The sequence below is a fragment of the Scheffersomyces coipomensis genome, assembly GCF_036884675.1.
Source record: "Scheffersomyces coipomensis strain NRRL Y-17651 chromosome Unknown DFJ63scaffold_5, whole genome shotgun sequence".
Classification (NCBI taxonomy): Eukaryota; Fungi; Ascomycota; class Pichiomycetes; order Serinales; family Debaryomycetaceae; genus Scheffersomyces; species Scheffersomyces coipomensis.
Window position 1 is genome coordinate 287,520 of NW_027042896.1, and position 10,948 is coordinate 298,467.

General features: G+C 34.5%; 3 protein-coding genes across 3 annotated transcripts; 1 reads left to right on the forward strand and 2 right to left on the reverse strand. All coding sequences in view use genetic code 12, as the record gives it.

Moving 5' to 3' along the window:
* Positions 1-77: 77 nt before the first annotated feature.
* On the reverse strand, positions 78-2,245 carry DFJ63DRAFT_183814 (DNA topoisomerase 3). The gene has a single exon (XM_064903822.1). It carries the CDS (start codon positions 2,016-2,018, stop codon positions 171-173), a length of 1,848 nt encoding a protein of 615 aa, XP_064760838.1. The 5' UTR covers positions 2,019-2,245; the 3' UTR covers positions 78-170.
* Positions 1,975-4,614, forward strand: DFJ63DRAFT_184844 (uncharacterized protein). Its single transcript, XM_064903824.1, has one exon. It carries the CDS (start codon positions 2,473-2,475, stop codon positions 4,573-4,575), a length of 2,103 nt encoding a protein of 700 aa, XP_064760839.1. The 5' UTR covers positions 1,975-2,472; the 3' UTR covers positions 4,576-4,614.
* Positions 4,598-10,891, reverse strand: SEN1 (putative DNA/RNA helicase). Its single transcript, XM_064907102.1, has one exon. It carries the CDS (start codon positions 10,582-10,584, stop codon positions 4,654-4,656), a length of 5,931 nt encoding a protein of 1,976 aa, XP_064760840.1. The 5' UTR covers positions 10,585-10,891; the 3' UTR covers positions 4,598-4,653.
* Between the last annotated feature and the right edge of the window lie 57 nt (positions 10,892-10,948).

Genomic DNA, 10,948 nt, shown 5'->3' on the forward strand with positions numbered 1-10,948 from the left:
CTCTTAAAGCCTAGCGTAGTATTCAATATGACTTTGTAAAGTTGATATATTTATTTCTGTGCTCTCAGATATTTTTTGTTTGTGTGATTTCGTGTACATAGCTCAAAATTATTTATACAATTACGGTTGCAAATTTCTTCTAAATTGAATATATATTATATTACAGATTATCACGAGTTAGCTTGGATAACAGTTTTACAATGGTCAACCAAATTCACCATATTTTGGTTACTTATACTATAAGCTTGTCGATATAACATCTTCATATCTTCAAGAACAGTTTCTTTCGTGGTTTCACCTTTAGATATTTGATCTAAAGAAAGTTCTAACTTCTTTCTTAAGAATGGCTTCGATAATGAAATATTATCAAAATGCATTTTATCAAAACTTTCAATAAGCCCCATTCCCAACGGAGTTGGGATAATATACTCTACCTTACCCTTTTTCTGTTTAACAACATAACTTCTCAGAACAATCTTTTCAATATGTTCTGCTATAGTAGCATCTGTTCCGATTCCATTAATATCCATTAGCGAAATCAATTCTGCTTCTGTCATATGATTGGGTGGTGATGTTTTACCGTCTTTCATAACACCATTTTTGATTGATACCATATCACCCTGTTGAAACTTAGGCAATTGTTTTGAACTCTCCCATTTCTTATATGGATAAACATCTAAGTAATTTCTTTCAGTCACCATCAAACCATTGGCAGTGAAGAGCTCAATACCCCATTTTAACGTAGCAGTTGTTTGTTGTCCTACAGCATCTTTACAACAACAAGCTAAAAATCTTCTGACCACATATTCATATACTTTCTTCTCATCGGCAGCTAATTCATTAATATTGACATAGTTAACAGGATGGATTGGAGGATGCGCATTATCATCATGCTTACCAGCACGAGGATTTTCATATCCATTATCAAATAGTTCTGTAGCATGATTTCCCCAACGAGGATCAGATTTTTGTCTTCCAAAGATAGTCTTGAAATCAAATGAAGCTGGAAATTTATCAGTCTCCGTTCTTGGATAAGACAAAAACCCTCTATTATATAATTTTTCAGCAGCTCCAAGTGCATCTTTGGCACTCATCTTAAAAATTGATGAACAATCCTTTTGTAACTCAACAGTTGTCAAGGGTAATGGACGCCAATTAGTAGTACGTCTTTGTTCCAATTTTATGATTTTACCTTCTTTATGTTTTAAACATTCTTGATATAAGTTCATGACATGCAAACGATCGAAAAAATGACCTCTAGTCCAATTGAAATTACATTTAACATCATCTTTTTCTAAGTCAACTTGAATATACCAAAATTGCTCAGGAGTAAAATTCTTTACTCGTTTATATCTATCAACAACAAATCCTAATGTGGGGAATTGACAAGTTCCATACGATGCAACATCACCTTTATCAATGATCAGTTTCAGCTTCAAACCTTCAGTTAATAATCTTGTAAAACTTGCTCCAACTCTTAAATCGATTTCCATTCTGCACGAAACTGCATCAACTGCTTTCAAATCTAATTTGATAGGATTATTAGCGGCTCGTAGTACATGATTTCTTTCTAGATGACTGAATTTACTTCTCCAAATATCTCCAACTTCTATTTGTCTATTCCCTTTATTGGCAGCCTTGAATATTTCATAACCAATATATTCTCCTTCTCGATCACAATCAGTCCATATCATTAATTTGTTAGAATTTCTAGCTTCTTTCGATATATTATCAAATATATCTTGTTTCAACACTTTTTCAATTACAGCTGCATCAAATAATTTCCCTGGTACACATTTACCCCATTGAAAAGATGGTGGAAAGTCTATATTGATTAAATGACCTGCTACTGAAGTCATAGTAACATCACAATTTGCCTGATTCGGGAAACTAAACTTGAAATCATAGTTCTTGATGTATTTATTTTGGGAGTTTCGTACTTGAAATCGTCCTCCACTTAGTATCTTACTGACTTCTTTTGCTATTGAAGGCTTTTCTGCCACACATAGGATTTTCATATTTTCATTCTTATAACTTGTTGAGTTTTAAACGATACCATAATGACCTATCTCTCTTCTTGTTCTTCCTTATAATTATTTTGAATCAGACGTGTCGCGTTTGTTTACAACGACATATTTAGTACTATTTATATAACCAGCCTTGCGACATTATAAACCACGGTAGACACTTGCAACTGTACCTCATACTAATTCGATTATATATAGTGATATTTGACTGTTCTATACCATTTTCAAACATCAAGGTTGACAAGATGATGTTCGATGATGTTATACTATGATCTACAAATTATAAGTAGAAACATAGATGCAAAATCAAAATCATCCTCATCCAAACCTGTCTTGAGAGATAAGAGAAAAAGTGAGACCAAATTTAGTTTAACTTTACAACCACACCAAATTGATAAATATTTATACTGTTAATGATTCTTCAAGATAATCTAATAGCTATATAATGTCCTTGTCAAATAGAGATAATATATTTGAATCCATTAATCTAAATTCAGCATTCATCCAGCCCCAACAAAACAATATCAACAGCACCAATATCAATAATAGCAATGGCAGCAGCAGTAACCATCATGGTACAGGCGCCACCATATCTTCAAATCTAGCACCAATACGTTCAAGTAATTCCATACCTCATTCACTTTCAGGAACATCTGATGATGATGATGAGTTGGATCTTGCCGAGTTCATTTCAGATGATTTGCAATTTAACAACAATAATCCTCGAAATTTACCTGATTCAAATGAGCATTCGAGTCAACTTAATGCCAGCACTATACTTGGTGATAGTGATAGAAAATCTCCTATAGGTAACAGACCATTAAGTACTAATGATAATTCCAATATATTGATAAATCCGCTGTTTCCAATTAATGGATTAGATTCAGAGATGTTGAATCATGATTTTCAACAACAGCTGCAAATGTTACCATCAGTCATACTAGGTAAATTCCCTATTGATTTAAATAGCATAGACATACCCAAAAATGATGATGAAACTCCATTAGAGTTCTTGACAAGTAAAAATGGCTTTTTATTAAAAGAAATGCATAAAAATATTCAAATTCATGAAAGTTATCTAGGTTCAGGTGATGAAAATTTGAATAAATTAAGAAGTATGATATTTCAAAATTTTGAACAATTATCTTTGAATTATTATTCTTTGAATGAAATATATGCCAAAGATATAAGTTATACCGAATCACTCACTTCTAGCTTTCAAAAATGGGATAAAAATAGAAGTAAAATCTTATCCAGGATTCAAAATATTAAGAGTGATAAAAACAAGCACGGAGCAAAACTATCTGGATTGTTAGATGAGTCTAATTCTATTGATGTAGAAATAGGTAAACTTGAAAAACAATTGCAATCCTTAAGACAAAAGAAAGTCTTAATCAATCAAGAAATTCAAGATACAAGTTCTGTATTAGAAAGTAAAACTTCTAAATATGTTGAAATGTTTAAAGCTTTAGAAGTACAGGGAAGAGAAGCTGTTTTATTGCTTTTGCAATCTAATGGAATACCTATGAAAGAGGTGGACTCAGTTATTAAATCATCTCCCGTTAAAGTCACATTCTTAGATAACTACAACGCCAAACACCAAATCATTCCAGACGAACCAGTAATAAAGCCAGAGCCTCCGAATAGTGCAGAATCTATGGGAATGCAGCCTTTTATTATCCCTGAAGAACCTAAGAAAGTTGTCGATACCCAAGCTGAATTGAATCATGGCCATGGACCTACAGCTTATGAAAAGGGATTTGCTAAAGGTGCTCAACTGTCAAATAAATTAAAATCTCAATTGCAATATATCCTAAAACTCCTATTAAAGTCAATACCAGAATCTAATTCAGTATCCAATTCACCAAATGGTAGCCGTATCGAATCGGTAGCTGTTCCAAATAAACCAGTCGTGGATGATGCATCAAATACTATTACTGAGAAATTGGATCTTGAACCGGTATTCAAGCTTTTAGAGCATAAAGTTGAAGCATTGGGAGATTTGATGTTGCAGACTTCTACAAATGCAGCCATGTTTCATAAATATGGAACCGTTTGGAAAGATGTCACAAATATTTTGAAAGCTCAAGAGCATAATTTATTGTTCCAAATTTCTAATTCCATTCCAGGAGCCGACAATCTTAATTCAAACATTGCTGATACATTAACGAGAACCATGAATGAAATTCGAATGATTATAGTTAGCTTGAATGATTCTAAAGACATTTTAAGCTTTCATAAGAAGAATAGTCCCCTTATAAAAGTCTTGGATAATGAACTAATGTCAATACTACAAGCACTCCAAGTCGTACCTACAAATGATACCCTCCAACAACAGTATATATCTATAGCAGTACAGTTAAAGGAATTAGGGTGTCTCCAGCATTTAAAAGCTGTTACTCCTGAATTTAACAATAGCTCATTTACATTGTCCAATGGTCTGAACCATGTGATTGCTGGAGAAAAGAATACCGATGCTATCAAGGTACCAGATTCGCCTATCTTGGTACCATCTATTACCAATAGAAAACTGTTAAAAGAGGAGTAAATACTAGTATATAATATCTGTACATAAATAAATGCATAATTGTATATTTGTTAATTGTAATAAATATGTAGATGGCGTCTATTTCTTGGGATTTGGACGTCTTCTTTGGATAAAAATACTTGGAGGTGATTTTGCTGGTGGTGGTTTTATTGTACCAGATGAAGTTGGAACCACAGGATTCTTTGTTATCTTTCCTGAAGTGGATGTGACAGGTGCTGTAGTAGTCGGTACCACTATCTTACCATTCAGTGGTAAATATCCTGACTTAGATGGGGCCAATTTTTCGTCATTTGCGGGCTTGCTAGGGATTTCAGGAACTTCCTTTTGGACTACTTTTATTGGCTTAGACTGTGTCATAGAGGGAAGTACTCCCGACTTACTTATCTTTGGACCAGTTGTGCTTTGCGATGATATTGTATTATCACCTTTACCTAATTTTGGCCCTGACGCACCTCGAGGTGCTACTGGTCGTGGTGTACTTCTTCCATATGATGTATCCGCAACTCGAGAATAGTTGTAAACATTTGGTTTCGCCGTTGAATTAGCAGGAACATTTCTCGAATTCATTGGTGTCACTTCATTCTTCTGTTTTTTTGGATTTTCGGCTTTATCGATTCCAATCTTTCTCTTAGTAGGGTTGACACTTAAGAAACCATGAACTGCTTGTACCACGCGATTTCTTTCTTTTGCATTTTCAATAAGTCTTTTCCAAACAGCATTTCTGCTCAAAGACTCAGTATTTCCAAGGATCCATAAAGTTGTCCTGGCTCTTGTGAGCGCAACATTCATACGTCTAATATCAGAAAGAAAACCGACATTACCAGTTTCACTTGCTCGGACACAACTCATTATAATAATCTCCTTTTCTTGACCTTGGAAACCATCGACAGTGTTGAAATCTATTTGTGACAATATTAATTTTCCATATTTCTTAATAAACACATTCTTTATTGTTTTGATCTGCTCTTTATAAGGAGAAATGATACCAATACGTCCAGAAAAGTCTTCTGACATCTTATTAATTAATTTTTCCACTAGTTCTAATGCTACGGTAGCCTCTCGAATATTGAACAATGAACGAGAAAGTTCATTACGTTCATGTGCACCTATTATATTAAATATTTGATAAGGTAACAAAGGGGCATCTTTATGCCATGGCCTTTCATTCTTCTCTGACATTCCTTCACCGTCAAGTAACTTTGAGTTATAGAACTCACGGCTTGGAAAAGCTGAAATATCTGGATGCATTCTATACTGAACATCTAAAAGATATACTGACTCTGGATTTTTCTGTTGAATTCTAACAAATAAAGATTGATCATATTTATTGTTTGCTGCTGCTTTGGAAATCACGGTTGGTGGAAGTTGGTTTGGATCCCCAACCATGATACATTTCTTACAACCATAACGCAATGGAATAATAGCTGATAACTCAACACTCTGACATGCCTCGTCAATAATAACCTGTTCAAACTTGAGTCCTAGATTAGCTAACATATCAACTGCTGAACCAGATAAAGTTGAACATATGATTTGAGCTTCGCTTAAAACCTTGGCTTGCATCATCCGTCTTTCATATTCTCTTGTACGGTAAGCTATAGATGCCTTTTCTCTCTGATCATCTAACTTCTGAGCTAATTGACTCTTTTGTTTTCTCAACCGATGAAAATCTGTTTCTAGTACGGCGACTTCCTCCTCAGTTAAATTTTCCTCTTGTCTTTTGAGTTCAACCTTTTTCATCTCTTCCAGGCATTTGGAAAGCTCTTGTCTAATACTTGGATCTACATTAAAGTCTGAAGATCTAGCCAGAAGCTCTTTTTCTACCTGTTCTTCCAAAGTCAAATCTCTGACTGCAGCATTGATAACATCACTTCTTCCTAACCGAACAACTTTTGGATTCATAGGCTTACCTTCGCTATTTTTAACCCCATCTCTTAAACGTAATACTAACTCATCAACAGCAGCATTACTTGGTGCACAAACTAAGATCTTTTGTGGATTTGATGACAAAGCAGGAGATGCAGCCCTCTTTTGGTCCGGAAGGGATATCACATTTTCTTTCTGTTGATGAGATAATGAATATCCAACAATCCCAAGAATAGTCTTTGTTTTACCGGTACCTGGTGGCCCCTGGATCAATGAAAAACCTTTAGAATTATAACTTCCTAAGATAGCCTTAGCTTGTGATAAGTTTAAGTCATATGTATCTAATATTTTTGATGCATCCGTGTCAGAGATATTTAAGGCAACACTTGTTTCAGCTTTCAAGATATCCTCGTAAAGATCATAATATTCTAATCCCTTTAATGAAGTGAACTCTCTTTCAACCGTAATCATTTGCATTACTTTCATGGCCAAGATTTCCGATTTTGGTGTTAAGACGCCCATCATTGGCCCTGAAGGATAGACTCTAATGGTGATATCAAAATATTCACTATTAGCAGATTTTATTTCCCTTACTTTAGCAAGGCAGGTCCTTGTGCTTGGACTCTTCAAATATCTGCCATAATCGGTACTGGAAATACCAGTCTTGACACCTAGTACCAATAGATCGGTTTCTCCAATCTTACGATCCGAAATGACAGACTTTTTAACTGACGCATAAACGTCAAAAAATCCATCGACAGTAGTCCTACTACCTATCTGAATCTCGAATGGGGTTTCAATAGTTGTATTTTTTACTGACTGAATTTGCAGCCAACATTCTAACACGAACAACGGCTCTGTCAGTTTAACATAATCCTTGGCATCCTCATATTCATCTTTTGTTGATTGATATATAGATAAATCCTGGGAGGGAAATTCATCGTTTGAATTATAGTTCCATTTCAAAATCGTAGAATAAAGTGGCTTTAAGCTCACATTAAGTCTTGCCCTCATATTTTCTTCATCTTTCTTTCTCTGATCGATTACTGACTTCTCTTTCACAATTGGTCTCCCATTGAAATCAACTTCAGTAACAGTCTTCTTCTTACCTTTACGAGAATCATAAAATAAATCAGACATATCAACATCAGATTCATCGTCAGAACTATCAGACTCGACTTGCTTTTTCTGAGGCCTCATGGGACGGCCAACAGAAACAGGAGTGTGCGCCCTCTTGGAGTTAAATCCAGCTGGTCTTGGTGGAGCAGGAGCAACTATCGGAGCAACTGGTTTCTTCTGTTGCACTCTTGAAGATTGTAAGTCTTTACGAATTGCATCAAGACTGGATGATTTCACCTTTTTGGGTTCTGGTGCCACTGGTATCTCCTTCGTAAAATCAACAAATTTGCTAAGAGTCAGTTGTTTCAAAGATTTGTTCTTTGGAGCAGATTCTTCATCAGATAAAAATTCAATAACCTCTCTTACTGGAGTTGCTGATTTAGATCTCAGAACTTTCAATTCTTCCTCAATTCTTTCGACAACAGAAGGATTAAAGCTTCTAGATGCTGACAAAAGTTCATTTCTTTGTTGGTCGTTCAACTTATTGTTAAACCTTTTATATTTGACACCGAACTTTGCACATGATTCTATGAAATTTTCATCTATATTAAAGTTCAATTCATTCGCTAACGAAAATGCCATTATAATCAAACTCAAACAAGAATTTAATAACGACGGATCTCCCAATCGTAACCAAAATACTGCACTATCCAAAGCATTCATAAATACTTTGAATAATTGATTCCATCTATCGTTCAGATTTTCAACATTCTGTATGATTTGTCTGTATGAATCAAATAATACATGACTGCAGTCCAAAACATCTCTAGTGAACTCAACCAACTCTTCTAAGTGATGTTGTGAAGCCCACTCAAATGTCTTTTTGTAGATCATCAGCATGAAGTACCAACAGGTTTTCCAAACGGATATAATATCTTCCGAATACTTTACAGCATCTGGATTCATAACACACACACCAATCGATGGATCCATTAAAGCCTTCAAAATATCCATTACAATCCTAACACCCTTTGGACATGGTTCAAAAGCTTCCATTGAAATCATGGCATTGATATTTACCTGGATTGCATCCAAGTTTGGTTTTAGGTACGTGGAAAGTAATTGTTGAATCGCTTCTAATCTTCCAACTCCTGAATCAGAAACTTCATAAAATACATCTGTAGCAGCTTGGTTTACTAATGGAGCAAAGTTACATGACCAAAATGATTGTAGAACCTCTGAATCGGCAAACATATTTCTTAAGACTTCTTGGTTTGTCAAAGTAAGCTTTTCAAGAAGTTGAGTCAAGGATTCAAATGTAACGGAGACATTTTCGTTGTGCTGAATTCTAGCATTTAAAAGATGTTTATCAAGATTTTCAGTTTTACTTGATACAAATTTTGTAACTGATACAACGTCTTCCAAGGACTTTAAAACTCCCACAGATACGCTTTGACGGGTATAGAATTTACTAGCCACAAAACTATTCCATAATAATGGATATGTATCGAATGAGGTAGGAATAGAACTTTGCAATAACAAGTAACTATTATGAGCCAATAATGATATATCATACTTGATACAATGTGAAATTAGCTTTGTTCCTCGAGGTGACAGCAGCTTTAAAGAGTATTCAACTATTGCATCACTATATGGTTCCACTACTGCTCTGATTTCTCTTAGCTTAAGCAAAGATATCAAGAAGTCCTTATTCTTGTAATCTGGTAGATTACCGTCATCAAAGTTGTGGTTCAAAATTCTGATAGCAAGTCCTTGTAATGCCCGCTCTCTGACAATTCTTATATCTTGATTAGATGACGACTCATCTTTTGATGAACTATTTTTAAATAGAAATGACACAATTTTTATACTGATATGCTTGCTCTGACTGTCTGGTAAAGTGCGTAGTATACTGAAAAGCCATTCCGTAACTTCGTAAATTGTCCATTCGTTGATATCAGTTCTTTCTATCGGAGAGGTCTTTAAGAGGCTGATATACTCATCATTAGCTAATGTAGTATCTAAAACTTGCTTGTACTGTAATTGACCAGCAAGATTCCAGAATTCACTTCCAAATCTACCCAATAGACTGCTCAAAACTCTAAAAAGTTGAGGAATTGCGACAACCTGATATGCCATAATATAATTTAATAACAACCTTATGAGAGAATATAGCCTCAAGTTTTTATGCTTACTCATAACCTCCAAATCTCTTGGGGTATTAAAGACTTTGAAAGCATTGTTGTCAACTACTAAAAGTAATTGTTCTATCACATTCCAAAATAGCAATGCTTTTGGTGTTGTAAAAAATTTAGGATCTTCAATTCGATATAAATGAATACTAAACTCTTGAACTAATGATTCATCTATCAGTGAAGCTTTTGCTGTATACTTGTTATCGATGAGTGACTTGAACCATAAGCTTGACCAAATCTTCTCTTGATGTGTACCTTCAAATGCTAAATAGAATATTCCTGGTAATAATTTTGGATGGATAATTATCATCTTTCTTGAAAGTAAATGAGATATAATAGTTATGAAATGCTCCCTTAAGGTGGAATTTGATCGTAAGACTTCAGGTCCGTAAAGACACAATAGTATGACTTGATTTATATTTGCATCCAACTCTATGTCTTTCTTATCATTTATAAGTTTTACCGCAGGTAACATGATGGGTAAGAGCCACGATACTTCCCATTCCAATATGACTGACATAAACTTTTCAACCTTATCAAAGCTAATCTTTCTGGAATTTGCAAATGACCACTTTAATTGTACTTTTCCTCTATTATAGTGACTTAGACACTCCTCACAATTCTGAAGATTAGATGTCATTAATGGTTTAAGATTCTTTAAAACGTCATTCGTAGGAAAGGAGAATAAAATCAATGCATGAGTTGAAATTGGAAACATATACTTATCGCAAAACCAATGACGACCCCAGCGATTAGTAGAGAGATATTTAACACATTCCCGTAATACTGATTCCTGTATCTTACTATTTCCTGATTCATTATGTGATTGTTCTATCGCCTTCACAAGTTCATCGAACCCATCAGGCTTTTTTGAATCGTCAACTTCCATCAGCAACAACTGCCATACAATGAATTGTACGTTACAAAAAAGAGATAACTCTATATAAGATGATGGCTGTAAACCTTGTCTTGTGAGTTGAATATAATAATTGGAGGTCAGATCAAAAAAAAAGAGGTGAAGACGGTTGATGTACACAAACGCGCACAAAAAGGTTTAGAGTGATGAGGGTTAATATTTTGTATATAGGAAAAAGACATGATAATTTTGCAGTTAATTAATTAGAGATATAAACACAGTTAATTAATTCTCTCCATCATTTAAATGTGGAGTTGAAAGTCCAAATGTTGATTCTGATCCAGCAGAACTTTGACAATGACAATGACATGTCTATCAATCTATTTGTTATGATCTG